This window comes from Dasypus novemcinctus, chromosome 13 (assembly GCF_030445035.2).
Source record: "Dasypus novemcinctus isolate mDasNov1 chromosome 13, mDasNov1.1.hap2, whole genome shotgun sequence".
NCBI classification, from domain to species: Eukaryota; Metazoa; Chordata; class Mammalia; order Cingulata; family Dasypodidae; genus Dasypus; species Dasypus novemcinctus.
In genome coordinates this window covers 61,367,321-61,385,190 of record NC_080685.1, presented here as the reverse complement: position 1 = coordinate 61,385,190, position 17,870 = coordinate 61,367,321, and the positions used below count along the sequence as shown (strand labels likewise).

At 57.5% G+C, this 17,870-nt stretch overlaps 1 protein-coding gene across 1 annotated transcript in view; it reads right to left on the bottom strand.

Annotated features, from left to right (window-relative positions):
- Positions 1-236: 236 nt before the first annotated feature.
- The window catches only part of KIAA1614 (KIAA1614 ortholog), a 30,839-nt gene continuing 13,205 nt past the window's right edge, over positions 237-17,870 (bottom strand). Inside the window, exons 5-10 of the mRNA XM_004461855.4 lie at positions 12,868-14,465; positions 10,864-11,020; positions 9,061-9,316; positions 6,157-6,284; positions 5,216-5,400; positions 237-667 (exon numbers count right to left, since the gene is read on the bottom strand). Coding sequence (XP_004461912.2) covers positions 474-667; positions 5,216-5,400; positions 6,157-6,284; positions 9,061-9,316; positions 10,864-11,020; positions 12,868-14,465 — 2,518 coding nt within the window. The 3' untranslated portion in view covers positions 237-473. The remainder of the gene's footprint in view (positions 668-5,215; positions 5,401-6,156; positions 6,285-9,060; positions 9,317-10,863; positions 11,021-12,867; positions 14,466-17,870) is intronic.

Genomic DNA, 17,870 nt, shown 5'->3' with positions numbered 1-17,870 from the left:
GGATAAAGAGGAGCGGTGGCACATGGGAGCAGGGAGGACGGAGACGGTAAAAGAGAAGGGCTGGAGGCCAATGAGGCCAAACACTTTTTTTGGTTCTGGAAGGCTGGAGGCAGGGAACTTCTGACAGAGCAGGATGGGACCTGGCAGTGAGGCTGACTCTGGGGGACTAACTGAAGGACTCACCGAAACTCTCTTCTCCACCTTCAGCAAAGGAGCAAGTACAAGTTGACACCACCTTGGACGTGGAAAGAGACCCATGTTTTCATTCCCCAGTTCTATATAAATTAGTGGCCCTAAACAAAATATACAAACAGGCCTCTTGCTTCTCCCCAGGTAGTTGATGACAGAATTTAGGGGTTAGGTGCCACCAGGAGCCGTGTTTTCCATTGACAAAGCAGCTCTGTGCAGTGCGTTCCGGCCCTTCCCCTGGGGCAGTTCAGAGCGTCTGAGCAGGTGGCAAGAGCCCCTAGGGGTCACCGAGGGACGGGCCTCTGCCTGAGCACACGGACTGATAAGCTCTGGGCGTGGGCCAGGAGCTCCCTGAGGCGAGCCAAGCCCAGCCCTGCAACCTTGGCTCCGTTCACCTCGAGGATCTCGTCCCCCACTCCCAGCAGTCCCGAGTACAGCTTGGCAGTGCCAGCATCAGCCATCTCCTGCACGTAGAACCCTGCAAAAGAAAACAGGAGACTTGAACCCGTGCAAGCCAAATCAAAGACAAGCACTTCTGTGGAATGCTGACCAGGCAGGAAGTGTGTGTGTGTGCAGGGGGGGGGTGGGGTGCTCAGCCAGGGAACATCCACACACACACACACACACACACACACTCACCACAAGCAGCTCTCTGCAAAAGATAACATGTGCCCACCACATGGCACAGCAGCCTTTCTCCATCTTCTTTTTTCTTTTTTATCCCCTTCCCTTGTGGCTTTTTGTATGCTGTCTGCGCTCTGTGTCCATTTGCCGTGTGTTCTTCTGTGTCTATTTATTTGTTTTATTTCCCCTCCCCCCTTGCAGCTTGCTTGCTGTCTACTCTCTGTGTCCATCTGCTGCATGCTCTCCTGTGGATTTTTTTTGCTTGTCTCCCTTTTCTGTTGCGACACCTTGCTGAGGCGGCTCTCCACGGCATCTGTGGGCCGGGCGGCGCTCCGCCACGTCTGCGGGCGAGCCTGCCTTCATGAGGAGGCCCCAGGTAGCGAACCCAGGGCCTCCCATATGGTAGACGGGAGCCCCTGCTGGAGACACAGCTGCTTCCCTCTCCATCTTCTCTTTTAAAATGGAAATGTCCCCAGTGCAAATAATGCTTTAAGCTCTTAATAGTTTCTTCCTCTCTGTGAATGAGTTTTTACTGGAGAAAATAAAGGAAAATCACTTAAAAATAATTCAGAAAAATACCTACTCGGTGCCTGGCACCGCGCTAGGTCAGTTTCACCAATCATATCCAGTTGCCGCCCTCAAGTAGCCCAGGTGCAACCTAAAAGCTGGAGTGGCGGGAAGGCATCACTGCAGCAGTGAACGCCGCAGAGGCCGCGTCCACACCTGGTTCCTCACTGGGGATTTGGAGGCATCTGCACAAAAGCCCAGGGGAAAACCCAGAGCCTACCCTGTAGTTTTCAAAGTGCTCTGCTCATCCTCTTCACGCACGCCCCGCACCCCTGTCCCCGCAAGGCCCTCCCTGACCACTACCACCTTCCAGCTTTCTCTGCTCACTTGCCCGGGCGACGCTGGGTCCCCCAGCCTCTCGTGGCCACACGGCGCAGGAGGTTCAGCTGAGGAGCCCCTAGAAACCTCTCGACCCCGCTGAAGCTGCTTCCACCGGAGTCAGAGGGGTGCACTAGTGCCCCCCTCGCGTCTGCGGCGTTAGCGTGAACGCAGGAGGCAGTGCAGTGGGCATGCGGGAGCACTGCAGGTCGCTCAGCGCAGCCTCTGATGCTGCAGCAGCGTGGCTGGCTCCGGCTTAGAAACTAAGCCACTGCCCACGCCAGTGTCTCCACCTCCTCTTCCCAGGACCAGGTTCCTAAGACGGGGACTCGCACCCCCGGGAGGCCACGGCTCTGGGCCACCCCCTCTAGCTGGCCCACGTCAGCTTTAAGCCCCGCAGTCGGCCTCTTAGAGTCCTCCCCTCGGAAGCGGCGCTGAAGGGCACGGACAGCCGCTCCGCTTCCAAGGCCCGGGAAGGTTGCAGCGGCCCCGTCCCTGCAGCGCCTGCCCGCCCCTCCCCACCGCCCCACCTCACCCGAGGCGTGTCTGGCGCTGGCTGCACAAGGCTTTTTCTCTCAGCCACTGCCCTACCTTTTCCCTCTTCTATGCGGCAGTCTCACCTGCTCGCCTGCCCCGTCTGCATCTGCGTGAAGGGGCGTGGGGCGAGGCCGGGTTGAGGAGAGCCCGGGGAGTGAGCTTGGAGGGGCCTTAGGCACAGCAGGAGCTAAGGGCGGAGCCCGATGATAAGACCCAAAAGAATGCAGCCAGAGAGGGGACCCTGACGTCACTCTGCCCATGTGGGGGAGAGTCTGGGGTAGGTTTCCTAACTGAAAGCCACGACGAAAATATGACAGAGACTGCTACTGCAGGCATGTATTGTCTGGTGGAAACGGCCTTTGTTAAGGATGTGATCTCTGCGTTGTGTTCTATTAGAGCAGAAGGCAACGCCTGCTGTTCTCACATGCTCACATGGAATTGGACGTGACAGCCAGCAAATTAATACCAGCATCTTGACGGCTTTAGCAAGGAGCGCGAACCAGCCCCGGCTTGCCCCCCTCGGGCACCAGCCACGCTCCATGTGCCGAGACGCCCGCGTGGCGTCCAGCGGCCACCTGCAGCAGGGGCAGGAGTGGGGCACGAGCTGCGCAGGGCTGGAAGCGCTCGCACCAACCAGGCAGCGGTGCCCGGGGCGGGCCGAGGCGGGCCAGAGGGGCCCTTGGTGATGACAGGCCCCTCCTCATCGGGGCTCCATGACAGGTGACGGGGGACTCCAACAGCCTACAAAGGGGCCAGAAGGGACTCTGGGGGCTTGGGGCGGAGTACAATGCCCAGGTGTGTGTGCTCACACTGACAGGCAGATGCAGTTCACACCCATCCCCACTGACAGTTCTGGTCCCCGAATACACATTCTCTTTCTGAAGAGAGAAGGGAACAAAACTACTAGGCACTTACACACGAATGCATTGGATGCTCCTTATGGCCCCTCCAGGTTGGGTTTGTTGTTCTCATTTTATGTACTAGAGACCTGAGGCTCAGAGGGGGTGAGTAACCTGCACAAGGTCACACAGCCAGCCAGCAAGCCGCTGAGATTAAACCATGACATGCTTTCTAACTCTGTGACTTCACACTGCTCCTCTCAGAGAGCCTACGTCAACTTCACCTGAGGAGAGGAAGCTAAAGGGAAAGCTGGGCAGCAAGCAGTGGCCCTGGAAGGTTTAGAGTCCCATTCTGGAGCCCACTGAGTGCTTTCTGATGACCCCTTCCCCCAAGTCGAGAATGGGCAGATGTGTCCCCTCTCTCTCATACCCAACAGCAAACAGAGTCAAACACATCCGAGCACATCCAGCATCCAGCAGCCTCTTCCCGCCGTCACAGCCACCCCCAGGCCGCCTCACTGTCATCTTCTCCAGGACTCCTGGAGTAGCTTTAAAGCTCTCTCCCTGACCCCACCTTTGCCCCACTACGGTCTGTGCTGAACACAGCAGCCGCCACCCTGCTAGAAACCACATCAGAGCATATCGTCCTCTGCTCGAAGCCCCCCAGCGGGGCGGGCCTGCTCGGGGAGGCCTCGCCGCCGCCCAGCCCTCTGCTGCCTGAGCTCAGAAGCCGCTCCTCTCAGCCCCTCGCTCGGTGTCCCTTTACGGGGCCGAGCTCATCCCCATCCCGCAGGGCACTTGTCGCCCCTCCGCCTGGAAGGCCCGTCCCCAGACACGCATGCAGCCCCCTCACTCCACGCAGGACTCTGCTCCAGCGTCCTCGTAGAGAAGCTGCCCAAACCGTGCCATCTACACTAGCACTCCGTGTCTACACTAGCACTCTATTTCTACACTAGCACTCCATGTCTACACTAGCACTCTATGTCTACCCTAGCACTCCATGCACCCACCACTTTCTGGGGCCTACCCTCCTCTATTTTTATTATTTGTTTCTTAGCAGAGAACATATGTAATAATATATTAAAAAGTTATTTTTTTTTTGCTGTTAGAGTGTCTCGTGTATGCTCAGGAAGACAGAGGGTTGACTATCCCATTAACTGCTGTATCCCCCGTTTCTACAACAGTAACTGAAAAAGTGCCTGACAGAACAGATGCAAGAACTCTTGCTAGATCAGCAAATTTGGCAGTGGGCTGACTTTTTTAATAGGCTAAATAACTTTGACCGAGTAGGTCAAAGCACAGGCCCTGGGCCTCCCCTCCTGAGCCCAGCCGGAAGCGGCCTGGGGGAGTCTGTCCTTCTGTGTCTGTCCTCCCTCCTGCCCCTCCCCTCCGCCACCGCCAGCATCCCTCTGTGCTGTCCCCACTCATCCAGCCTGGGAGACCTCTCAGGGCCCCTCGCCCTGGGCTGGATCCTGGACCACAGCCCTGGACAAAGCCTGGGCAGGCTCGCTGCCCTCAGCACCAGCCCCCTGCCCTGACAGGCAGACCCCTGCAGGGCGACGCCCCAGGGCTGCTCATCGGCCCTGCCGGGGTGGAATCGCCACCAGCAGGCCCGGGGCCAGGATCCACCTGAACAGAAGCCTCCTGAGCTCCAAGGGAGGGGAAGGTGCAGACAGGCAGCCACGCTCTGTGCCCAGACAGGCGGACAGCTGGCGGAAGGGAGCCACTTAGACTCACTTAGGCCCATCGACCACATCCAGGAGATTGCCAGGACACAGCCTGGCAGTTTCCTCCGGCTCCCCTCTGAAAGGATGGCCTTCGAGACTGATTTCAGGATCTCATCGGACATCAGCAGGACAGTGGAACGGAACCATCCAGCTCTACCCGCTCCAGCAGCCCCATCCCTGCAGGGCTGCTGTCGCCAGGGTGAGGATGCCGGGGCTCCGCGGTGGCCCTCAACTCTGCAGAAGAGCCCCTGGAGGGAGACTTGTAGTCCTTGGGCTGGGAGGCTCTCTGAACCTAGGGCCCACGGCTCGGCCAAGGACTGGGACAAGCCTCCGACACCAGGCTGACAGGGGGTGTTGCTTAAGGTTTGCTCAGGTGCCCAGGGCTGCAGGACCCAGGAAGGGAAGGGCACATACCTGAGTCCCTGCGGCCATTCCCAGAGGCCACACAGAAGCCGAAGGTGCCCTCCGGGGAGCGCTGGAGCTGCAGCTGGCTCGTGCCATCGGGGAACACCTCCACCACGCGGCCCACTGTGCGTGCCAGGCTGGGGGCCCCCACGTCCTCCACACTGAGGGCACGCCGGGGCAGGGCCTTGGCCGGCCTGGGGGGACGGGAGACGAGTGAGGGCAGGGCCGGGGCGCTGCGGCCCAGCCCCTCCAGCTTAGAGTCTCCCACTGGAGGGTGGGGCTCCACTGACCTCAGGCTGCAAAAAGAATCTGGCGAGGGCCAAGGTCTGTGGGTTCCCACAGCTGTCTCGAGGCTCCTCAGAGCCTGCCAGAACCACAAAGCCCCTCCAAGAACAGAGGACACCCCCAAAAATCTCACGAAAGCCGTAACTGTGTGCAGAATTCCCAGGAGTTCATGGAACCCTTGAAATCCATCCACTCACGGGGCCCTGGTTAAGCTAGAAGGCTCCGTCAGAGGGTGGGATTGCTCTAGGCAGGGCCACAGGTCAAGGGACTCTTTTGGGGATCCCAGTCTTTGTGATCTTTAATTGGATCTTTGACGGGGCCCAAGAAATTTTCTGAACATCTGATTTCAAGAAATCATCAGACATCAGAGGGACAGTGGCACCAAACCTGCCAGCTCTACCCACTCCAGCAGCCCCATCCCTAGAGAGCTGCAGTTACATGGGGCGAGGGCAGGGGGGCCAGGCTCAGCAGTGCCTGTGTTTTCCACACAGGTGGCCTCTATCTCCACCTGATTTGTAGCCGGGGAGGCACAGGTAGCTTGCCTTGCTTTCTCTTAAAGGGACCCCACTCAGGGCTTCACTGCTGAACTTGGAAGGAGTTAAGCTCATAGTTCCAACTGGCCTCTCTCTTAGCTTATTCTCCAAGCCACTTGTGCCCACTCTTACCTGCTACCTGCATCGTGGTCCCCTGGCTCTCCTACCAGGTAGAGGCTGGAACGGTCCACCTTGTTGCTCAGCAGAGAGTGGAGGTTCTGAAAGGAGGCAGCTTTCCGATGTTGGTGAGAGGGTGACACCTGGTGGGGAAGGTTTAATATTGCAGGTGAGAAAAGCTACCTGGGAAGGAGTTGATGTGCCCCAACCATGAACCTGGAGTCTGGGTTCCCAACAGCCCTCTAAGAAAGTAATGGTACATGCTATTGTCATAACTTCAAAGTGCTCAATGGTAATCACACAACTTACTCAAGGAGATACACCTACACAGGCATTCTGAAGTTGCACAATTTTTTATTTTATCTGAAATAACTTGTTATAATACTAATTATCTCACAGTGATAGAAGACTCTTCTGATTAACCTCAACAAAAAAGTAAAGCAAATTAATTTCAGAATAATGAACACAATTTTAGAGTTAAAATCTTAAATGTTATTTTGTGATTCTTTAGTATCACCATCATTCAAAAATTAAATGCCTCAAGGACGGGAATGATGGTGAACACAGATAAGCTGAAAGATAGAGATGCATGTTGTAAGCGCTAGACTAAAAGTATGATGGCATGTGAGGGAAGCAGAGGGAGGCTTCAGGGACACTAGACAAGCTGGCACTTGGGTAAGTCAGTCTGGATGTAAGAGTTCTCCAGATAGAAGAAACAGCACATGCAAAGACATGGAGACAGGAGAAAAGGCCTGGCATGTTCTGGAACATACACGTGGCCTGTGGAAGTGATGGGAGCCAGGCTGGGGCCAGGGTGGAAGGACCTTATATGCCCCATGGAGGAGCCACTGAGTTATGACAATGAGAGGTATGATTGGTCAGATTTGTCTTTTAGAAATTGGCCCAACGTGGAAGCTATTCTGAAGGTGGGGGTTGGGGTGGAGAAGACAGGCAGTGAGAAGCAGGCTTTTCAACAAATAATTGCACACATCATTACATTTGGAATCTGTGCTCTAAAGGAGAAGTAAGGGAAAAAGCTTCAGAGCGGGCTGATTTTGTATGTGTCTAAGAAAGCTTCCCTGGAGGAGTCATGCTTAACTCAGACCTGAAGGGCAAGTAAGAGTTTCCTAAAGCAAAGGGAGAAGGGAAGCAAAGGGGAGAGCCTTCCAGATGCAGGTTCAAAGGCCAAGATAGAAGAGCCACAGCTCCCTGGAAAAACTAGGAGGCAGCCAGAGTGGTCATGGTGTGAGGACGGGGCAGCCACCCACTCAGGAGGGCAAAATGAAAATGGCCCAGCGAAGCGTTCACTCACCCTCTTCATCCAACATCTACCAAGCACAATATTCTAACAGGCAGTACTTCACCCCGGAGGTAGGTCATGCCCATTTCTGGTGAGACAGAGTCCCTTCTTCCTTCAACTCCTGAATGTTTCCGTCCACCGCTCAGTCCACCCTCGGCTTCCTCCTGCAATTTCTCAGCCAGCTGACTTTCTTTCTTCGCCCACTTAGCTTAAACTGCTTATAAATCTCTCTCCTCCACTAACAGAGTTGTCATTTCCCCCAAGGTGTTTGCAGAGATAGGAGCTCTGGCTGCAGGAAATCTGGGTGCCATCACTCCTGCACATGGGGCAGGTCTAACTTCAAGAGAAAAGTGAATTCCTGGAGCACATTGTCACTGCCACGGCTTTCCTCCCCAGCTTACGATCTCTGTACTTCTGTTTCATTGCCTTCCATTCATTCATTCAACAAATATTTATTGAGCAGCCACAATACAAAGAACTGCTCTTGATGCAGGACAACCAATGGGCTTTTCATTCAACCTGCACTCGGTTCCCTACTGCAGCCCCAATATGAAAGGCTCCAATGCCCCCGGCCCACTCTCACCCCACCTGAGTCTGGAGGTGTGGGGGTGTGTGGATAGAAGAACAAACACAGAACCTGGGAAAAGTCTTTGAATTCCTAGAACAAGGTTTCTGGAGGCCCAGTTGAGAGTCAGTGCACTGCTGTTGGTTTGCTAACCCCCCAGCCCGTGGGGAGGGAGAACTTTGGCTGATGGTCCTGCATTCATTCAGCCTTTGACTGTATCAGCCACTGTCCTGGACACTGTAACTAAGTGTTGAGACTATAAAGATTGAGTGGTCTTTCCTCAAAGAATTGACACTCCAGTGGGAGATAGAGATAAATATCAGTTCAAATACTGCGTGACAAGTTCCAGGAAGGAGGAAAGCACAGGGGAGGATGGGAACACAGAGCAGAGAAGCCCAAGAAGGGGTGGAAATGGCTTCCTGGAAGAGGTAAGAAGTATTGATGTGTGAGCAAACATTAGCAGGTAGGGAAGATGGGAGGAACTTTTCAGGCAAAGGTTCCAGGCCAGTGAGAGCCTGATTACAGAGCTTTACCGAGGCCAAGTGTAAGTGGAGTCGAGCGCTGAAGGAGGGACACACGAGGAAAGCAGATCATGGGGCCCTCTGGCAATGCTACGTGATCTGGACATTATTCCGAGGGCAACAAGGGACCAACGAGAGATGCTCATCAAGGGGTGGGAGGGCCATCTTTAGATAGTGCAAAGACCACTCTAGCGGTCATGTGGAGGAGGACCATGGCCGAGAGGCCAGTCAGGAAGCTGTTGAGGTATTCCAGGCGTGAAGAGACAAGACAGCGTCCACAGCCATGGAGAAGATTGCAGAATGACGAGGCAGTAGACTCTCCAGGACTTACAAGGGAGAAGGAGTGGGAAGAGTCAAGGAAGAACCCAGTCTGGCTGGAACACAGTGAGGGGGTACTCAAGCCGCATGGATCAGGAGTTCCCCTTTCTACCCCCTGGGCTCCCTGGAAGCATCCTCAGTTTCTCCAACCTTCCCCTCCAATGGAAGATGGCTGCACTGGCCTCACACCCCTGGGCTGGCCCCTTACGACTCACCAGATGCAGGGATTGTAACGATGGGGCTCTCTTCACTTTGGGGGTGCTGGTGTATGAAGCCGGCCCAGACGCAGGAGATTGCAGCTGCTCCACACTGCAGCTGTGGGACTTGCCCAGCTTGGGCCGGGGACCGTGGCCCAGGGCCGACAAGAACTTTTTCAGCCCCAGGCTGGAGGCGATGCTGCTTTTTTTCTTGTTCTTTTCAGAAGGGGCAGCTGAGGGTGGGCTGGGGCCTGCACTGACCCCTGGTGAGGCTCTGAAACACAAGGGTGGACATGAGGTGGGCTGGGGAGGGCCCCCGGAGGGGGCTGCACCGAGGGGTCCGATGGCCAGTTCAGTGGAGGAACTGACGACCAGGGAGCAGCACTAGCCACGTGGACTTCCCTGCCTATCCCAGCTGGGAGAGCTTTTGGGGAACCCATCTGTTATGATTCAGTCAATCATTCATTCATATGTTCATTCATTCACTCATTCTGTATTTCTTAAGGTCCTACTATGTGCCAGCCTCTGGGGTATGTGATAAAGAACCTTCTAAAGAACAGGCTAGTAAAGAGAGGAGGAAATCCATCAATGACTGGTGAGCAGTGTGAAGGAGAGTGACCAGGTGTTTGTTTTAGGCTGGGTGGCCAGGGAAGGCCTTGCTGAGAAAATGGTATTTAAACTGAGAGCCGGATGACAAGGAGGCGGCGGTCCTGCAGGGCCACGAGGTGAGTGCTCTCAGTGGAGGGAACCGGGGCAGGTTCCCACGGCAGGAAGAGGCTTCGCGTGTTCAAGAACATAGAGGGCCAGGCCACGGGCGCTTGGATGTAATGAGAAGGGGGGAAGAGGGAGGAGTTGAGGTCAAACGGACTGGTAGAGGCTCAGAGGTTCAAATTCTCATCTTAGTGAGGGAAAATCCATTAGGGGAGGAGGGTTTAAGCAGGAGAGTGACAGCATTTAATCAAGGTTTAAAAAAGATAGCTTTCTCTGTTGTGTGGGGAAGGGGTCGTAGGGGCAAGAGGACGGCAGAGAACAGGCAGAGGCAGCTCAAGTTGTACAGCAAAGAAGAGAAATGGCTTAGTCCAGGAGAAGGGGGGACACCGGGGAACTCAGCAGGTGGAAGGGACGCGCCAGCGGAATGAAGGGGAAGAGAAGGAAAGAGAGCCAAGATAACGCCGCGCCTGGGGCTCGCGCGCCGGGGGGACGGCAGGGTTTGCTGGGCCTGGAGTGAGGGGGCAGCAGCTTCTGGCAGGAGCAATGGGGGGTGAGTTTGGTCTACCAGAGCCTCCGCAGAGACGTCAAGGGGGAACACGTACAAACCTGGACTGCTGGGGGCGCCCGGGGAGGCAGGTGGAGCTCTGGCCGCCACGGGCATGTGGAGCAGGGGTGAGGAGCAGGGACGGGGTGTGGGTGGAGAAGAGAAGGCCCGGCCAGTGTACTGGGCTAGCCTGGGCTTTGAGGTCAGGCCAAGGAGGTCTCCGGGGCAAGGACTGGGAGCCTGAAGGCCGGGCCGTTCCCTCAGCGAGAGGGGTCGTTGCTGAGCACAGGGTGAGGAACGAGTCCTCTCAGATGACCCCACCCTGGGAGCACCCTGAGGGCTGGGGCTGCCCGGTCAGCCATGCCCCAGTGGCCAGCACAGCACCTGAGTTTGAGGCACTTAGTACATTAGACTGAGAACGTGGGAGAGGGTGTTAGGAGCTCCAGACTTGGACCGAGTCAAGGAGCTCGCTGAGAACTTGCTACGGGGGATGGGTCAGTCTCGGGCTCCCCCGGGGGTCCGTTCTCCCTGCTCCCCTGGCCAGGGCTCTTGCTCCTGTCACTCACCGGGGCGGCATGTCCCCTCCAGAACTCAGCTCTGTCCTCTGCAGGCCTCGCTCTAGTTGCTGGCTGCTCTCTGGCTCCTCTGAGGCCAGAGAGAGGGTGATGCCCGTGGAGCTGATGGTGCCAGCAGCTGCCGAGCAGAGAGAGCCCCGGACTCCTCCTGCAACAACCACAGCACCCGGCCTGAGTCATGCCACGGTGGGAGGAAGGGGCATTCCCAGCATCAGGGGCACAGAGCAGGAGGGACCCGATGAGAGGCGGGAGCCCCCAGCCACCGAGGCTGTGGGGAGAACCCCGGGGCACCCTGCGAGGACTTCAGGGTTGAGCGCCCTTTCCTCCAGCCGGGGCCCCGGAGTCTTCTAGGCTGCTGCTCTTTGAGGACAGATGGAACTACGCAGTGCCGGGCCCCTCACCCGGCACAGCACCTGGCATGGAGGTGGTGATTAATACAGGCTTGCTGAATGAAGGCAGTTGATAGTGATAAATCATGCCCCCTTATATCAAGGGACATAGTTGGGAGCAGGGGAAAATCGTGTATTCCCAGGGCAAAAATACAATTTTTTTGGTTGTAACTTCTAATAGCTGTAACCACAGCCACCATTTCTGGACCAGCTATTATGTGCTAGGCAGTCAATTAAACCTTCTATGGAAATGATTTCACTTATCCCTAAAATAGAGGTGTTATTATTATCCTCAGCTTTCAGATGAGGACACGGGGATGCGGAGGGACTAAGCAGCTCCCCGAACCCTCCCAGCTATTGGGAACGGATCCACGCCCTTGGCCTCGGTGGGGCGGCCGCTGTAGCCAGCGCCCCAGGCACAGACCAGGCCTGGAGGTCCAGCCTGCCCCGAGGGGCCGTGAGCTTAGTGGAAGCCCTGCAGGATGCGGTTAGGGGCAAGCCAGCAGCCAGCCAACGGCCCACCAGGACAGACGGAAACCACAGATTAGCCTGGGATGGGAAGGCCCGTTTCCTCAGGGCTTGGGTGAGCATGGGGGCAAGAGGCAAAGTGCGCGCCTCTGTGTGGGGCTGGGCGGCCCCCACGCTGCCTCTGCTGGGTCAGGAGACCTGGCTTGGGTGTCCTCTCTGCCCTCTCCTCCCCTACTCTGCTTCCAAGCCCGGGATCCTTCTTGAGCCATCTGGGTCCTGGAGCTGCAGGCGCCGTAAGGCAAGCATGCTGGGGCAAGCATCCGTCACCCAGCCGTCCCCGCCAGCAGCAACTGGCCTGTTGACACCCTCAGCTCACAGCACCGGCGAGCAGGGCCTGAGGCTGCTCCTGGCCGAGCAGGGCCTGAGGCTGCTCCTGGCCGGGATTTGCCCACAGTATGAGCACCCCTTCCGAGGCGAAGGTCTACACGCCTTCAGCAGCCCTGCCTGCTGAACCGACCAGAGGCCAGCACCAGGGGAGGGCTCAGGTGCCAGAGAGAACCCCCGCCCGCCTGGGAGCAGCCCTGCCCGCTGGCCGTGGTGTCCTCTGGACAGCACGCCTGCCTGGTCGCAGAAGGCCGCAAGGGCAGGCCTCCTGCTGAGCAAATCCACTATTGGTTCCCCACGGTGCTCGGAGGCAGAGATGCGCTCACTGGCTGCGGACTGCACGGGTGGATGAATGCATGAAAGGGCCTCGGCTGTGCCATCACTGTTCATGGACTGCTCTGAGCAAATGCTAAGTCCTGAAGCTGCTGCCCCTTCCTGCTCTGTTGGGAGTAAAATTTCCTGCAGCCATGGAACTTCCCCCATGGCTCTGCCTCCCCCAGGGGGAACTGGGGAATTGGCTAATCCACCCCCCGGCTGATGCTGAGGCCTGCATCCAGCCCGCGGAAGCCACCACCTTCCCCGACCCCTCTGGCTGCTCTGAGGGGCCCCAAGGCGCAGCTGGGAGTGGTTCGTGGCCTGTTGTCTGACTCCTGAGGTGAAAGGCCCGTGGAGGCCAAAGCCCCACTCACCCCAGCACTGGCCTGCCCTCTGCCCAAGCACTGCCCCAGGCTGGGGCCACCGCAGCAGTCCTCACCGTCACTGCTCTTCTCCGGGTGCGGCTCGGGCTCCTGGCTGCCGGGGCCCCTCTCCGCTCTGCCCTCGTGGGTGGCTCCTCTCTGGGGGTCCTGCAGCCCCTGAGGGGTGCTGTTGTTGCAGTTGTTGGTGGACAGGGGCCGCAGCTGGTGCCTGGCTTGGGGGGTGCAGGGTGAGGTCTGCATGGGAGGGGGCTCCCAGGTCCTGGGACCCCCACTTCTTGAAGGAGACACAGGGGTGTCCACAAGGCTTCCCTGGTCACCTGGCCAGCGGGGCCGAGCCAGGGCTGCCTTCCTGCAAGACGCAGGTGAGGTGGTCTTCCTTGAGGAGGGAGGGGTTGGCACCCAGCCTTCAGGGGACAGGGACGCAGTTGGCGACTGCGCTTGATGGGGGACAGAGGGCTCTGTGTGGCTTTGTTGCGGGGAGGAAGTGGAGGCAATTTCCAGAGGCTTGTGGCTTCCTATAGCCCGGGCTTGCCTGCCAGACCCTGATGGCCTGAGCTTCGTGGGAGAGGCCACGTCACAGGCTGTCCTGCGTGAGGCCAGGGAATCTGCTGGCGGAGCCCAGTGATGCCCCAGCCCAGGTGCAGGCGGCTGCGGGGAGCCCTGGGCAGCCTTCTTAGATTCCAGGGCAGGAGGCTTAGGAACAGCATCTTCTCTTGGAAAAACAGTCCCCTCCCTTGTGTGTGCTCTGCCTTCTTTCGCCTCCTCTCCCTCCTCCAGGATGTCAACCCCGGACAGCTGACCGCCGGCCTGAGGGCCGCTGGGCAGCTCTGGTTCCGTCTTCCTGGACCCCCCGTGTCTTCCCGTCTTCCTGGGCCCCCCGTGTCTTCCGCAGGGCCTGGAGCCACGGAGCCGGGGGCTGCAGCCGCGGGGTCGGCCCCGTGCCTCGCTGGCCTGCGAGGCCTCAGCCTCCTCACTGTCTGTCCTGCAGCCGTCAGAGGTACCAGAGCTGTCCAGGGCAGAGTCCACCTCGTCCAGGTGTGGACCGCCTCGGGTAGGCCTCTCCCTGACCCATTCCGCGTGGCGCCCTCGCTCAGGAAGGACACCGCGGAGAGAGCGCGGGCTCCCAGAGCTGTAGGGCTCCGCCAGCACCTCCTCCACCGGGCAGGCGGCCTCGAGCCCCTGGGGGGCCCTCGGGCCCGGGGGCGCCTTCCCCTCCGCAGGGCGCTGGCCCTCCACGCAGTGGCCGCAGGCCCGGCACCTCTTCTCGCCGCCGCGCGCGGGCGCCAGGAGGCCCTTCCGAGCCCGCGGGCCCGCGAGCCCGCGGAGGGCGCCCTGCCCGGCGTCCCGGGGCCTGACGCCCCCGCTGACGTAGTCGGCGAGCTCCGGCTTGGAGCGCAGGGGGCCCTGGCCCGTGGTCTGCTGCCCCGGGCTCAGCCCCGGGCGCTGGCGCTGCTGCAGCCGCGCCAGGTAGCGGAACTCGGCGTCGCGGGCGGACTCGTCCTCGAAGCGGACGTGGGACGGGCAGGCGCCCCGCCTCGGCCCCTGCCCGCTGCTGGACTCCCCGCTGGAGGAGTCGCTCATGTTCCCGTTTGGGGGGCTGTCTCTGCAGGCAAAGGGCGCCCTCGGGCCCCCGGCGGGGCTCCTCCGGCCGTCTCTGATCAAGAGAAAGGAGGGGTCAGGGAAAGATGGGGAGGGAGGTGCAGACCCTTCCCCGGGCACACCTGCCCCGGCCCCACTCTAGGGTTCTCTCCCCTTGTGCTCGAGGGTAACTGCAGCCCGCCGTTTCCCTCCAGGCTCCTGCGGGGGCCGGGCAGTGCGGGAAGCCCTCCAGACTGGAGAGGCAGCGCTGACCCAAGTCAAGGCCGCCTTCTGCACTTGTGGCTTTCCCCGTTAAACTCAGGACTGCACAGAAGGAAGATACCAAAGACACAAAGGGCTGCGTATGGGTGTGAGCGGGTGTTTGAGGAGAGGAAGGGGGGCTGACCATCAGGTGATAAGCGCTATTATGGAAATAATGTATTTGCTCTTAAGTTTTATGTGACGAGGGTATTTGAAGTCTCCAATGGGTCTGTGTTAGACCTGAAGTCAGGGTTTCTAAGTAATCTTGCTGCCAAAGTTTCTGCCGGGGGTTTCTGGTCACTTAGCCTGAGAAATAGCCTCCCCTCAGCCCCAGAAAGAGAAGGTCGCCACCAAGCTCCACCCTAGCCACCCACCCTTGCTCCACACAGGAAATGTCCTCTCGGAGCTGCTGGGCACGGGCTTAGACAACGATTCCTACGCAGGCCCCAGGAGGAGAACCCCTGCTCTGCTGACAGGAGGGGGCTGCCCTTTCTGGGGCCCAGCTGTAAAGGCAGGACATTCCCAATCCTGTAAGGGGGTTAGATCCTTTCAGCTGCATCGGTGACTTTTATATACAAGGAAATCAAGCCATCCCTGGAATTCACTTCAAAGGTGGAAATAAACTTTTTTCCCTAAAAGAAGAGATGATTAAGCTTATTATTAATCACATAAGGTGTCTTCAACCCAACCCATAAGGTTTATCCAAACCCAGAGGCTCCCCCCTCCCACCTCAGCAGTGCTGGGAACAGTGCCTAAAGATAGGGTAAGGATTTCGGAGACAAGTGCAGAGTGAGAAAGGTACTGACACAGCAAGCAAATCCCACGCCTGCCAGGCTTGTCAGGATGAGGCTACGGCAGATGCCTCCACAGTCATCCCTTTCAGAGAGGGCTTTGGTCTGAGCTCAGAGCCTCTGCTCTAGTCCTGGAATTGTATGGCCTGCATGAGGAGCCCCCTTCTCCAGTTCTGTACAAGAAGGCCGACCTGACCATACAGTCCATGCAAGACATGAAGCTCCGCAGGGTCTTCACACAGCTACCATCTGCCATGGGACAACAGAACTTTTGGTGTCACACTCCCAGGCCCCTGCATCTTGCTGCCCCGTCTTCTGCCCTCTCAGGATTAGGAACACCAACCTAGGTGTGCCTATTACCAAAATGGCAGGAACTTGTGCTTCCAGGAGTGTCTCGATTTCCACTCTGATTTGCTTCTAGAAAAGCCGCTACTGCTAAGCTACCCCTTCATCTCTTGGAAAAGCCCCATCTGTTCAGGTTCACCCCAGGCACCTCCGGCCAGACCCAGAACAAAGAAAACCTTCTGGAGATGGCTCTGCCTGCGCTTATCTTCTACCACCATCCGAGCCACTTTGTGGAAAGAGGGATGCATCTGGGCCGGGGCTGCTCCTGCGACCAGCACAGCATGGCCCTCCAGGGTGACTTGACAGAGCGTAACCTTTAGAAGCATCTGCAGCAAACCATCTGGCATTGATTTTTCAGCTATACTCTCTGAGGATTCATCCGCACTGCAAGCCATAGTAATTCTTTTCTGGACACAGCAGCTGCTAAAGTGGGTCACCTTGCCTGTCAACAACATCACTACAACCAGGAGACAGCCTGGCAAAAGGCATCCTACTTTAGTTAGTTATGGGGGTCGCTGTGAGCCGATGTGATCTGGGGGAGAGGAAATGGTGCAAGGGGACATTTACACAATCGAGTCTGTTCTGCAGAGAGTCTTGCTGTTTCTGAGGCTACTCAACCCAACCTAGGTACCTGTAGAAAGCAGAACTTCCTTGGAAGTCCAAGGCTTCTGAGCCCCATACTATATGTAAGAGGAGAATAGCTAAGACACCTTGAAGAAGGCCATGTCCCTTCCCAACCAGTGCCCACCAGGTGGAAGGAGACAAGGCACAAAATGTGGAAACAGAAACAATGGTAGGACAATGTGTGACACCCCTTGCCAGGATTTAGGGTCTATTAAGTGTTGCAGCCCAGGGTAGCCTTTGCCTCTGCTCACAATGGCATCATCGCGATGTTTCCTTACAGATCCTCAGGTTTGAATGAGCAGGCTCTGCAGCCACCATCAAAAATCATGTGGTGCACTGCACTAAGAATCCTCACTCCCCCTAGTGCCACGTGGTGGGTCCTGCTCGGGCCTGGCATGATGTGGCCTGGCCTGGCGGCCTCAGCTCAGGCCCAGATGGGAAGCTCCTTGAGTAAGCGGTTCTATAAAGTCCACCATACACAGATGGGCACCAGGATGGGAGCGGGGCGTGTCACCCAGATGAGCAGTCACACGGGTGATGTGCTGGTCTGTATGTCCTTGAACTTGCTCTTTTCCCATCTCTTCATCCCTGAGTGAGCTCACCTTCACCCATGACTCCAGCGTCATGAAATCAGGGATCGACCTGCAGCTCTGCTCGCTCTCCTCCTCTACAGACTCTGCTAAGGCGCCACCGAGCATCAGGACACCACAGCAGAACTCTGGGCTCTGTTCTGGATGCCTCCCCTCCTCAAGCCTCCCACATCCAGTTAATCAGATGATGAGTGGTAGGAGTTAATATCCATACAGTGCTCACTAAACCCCCATAACCACCCTCGGAGACAGGTACAACTCTCATTTTGCAGATGAAGATAATGGAGGACAAGACCTCCCCTAAGGCACACGACTATTTTGTGGAAGAATCTTACCCACTTCTCTGTGGCACCAGTAAGCCGGCTTGCTTCTGGCCTCTGGGAATCTCCTGTCTCCACACCTGCTTGGTCAGGCTCATCCCCTCCCACCAGACCCAGGACACGGCCTCCTCACCGCTCCCCAGCTCCTGAACCGAACACATCCCTGCAGCCTGAATGGCTCTACTGAAATGCAGTGGTGATCCTGTTGCCCACTATTTAAAATCCTTGTGGCTCCCTGGCCACTAGAACACACAGCCAAATTGGTCAGCAGGCAATGACTGGCCTCCCCCAGACCATGCACCCCGGTTCATCCTCCCACCCTAGTCCAGGGGCTCCCGAGCACAGCGATTCTGCTCAGTTCCCCAAGATGCTCACCTGCCTCTTTCATCTGCCCAGCAAGTGTCTACGTCTCCAAGTTCCAACTTAGAAGCCACCTCCTCTGGAGAGCCTCACCCGTCCTCCCCAAGTAGAGTGACAAGTTTCCTGCTCAGCATGCATGTTTTTCCTTTACTAACCATAGTCTGCAGAATTGCATTTCTCCTTGGAGACT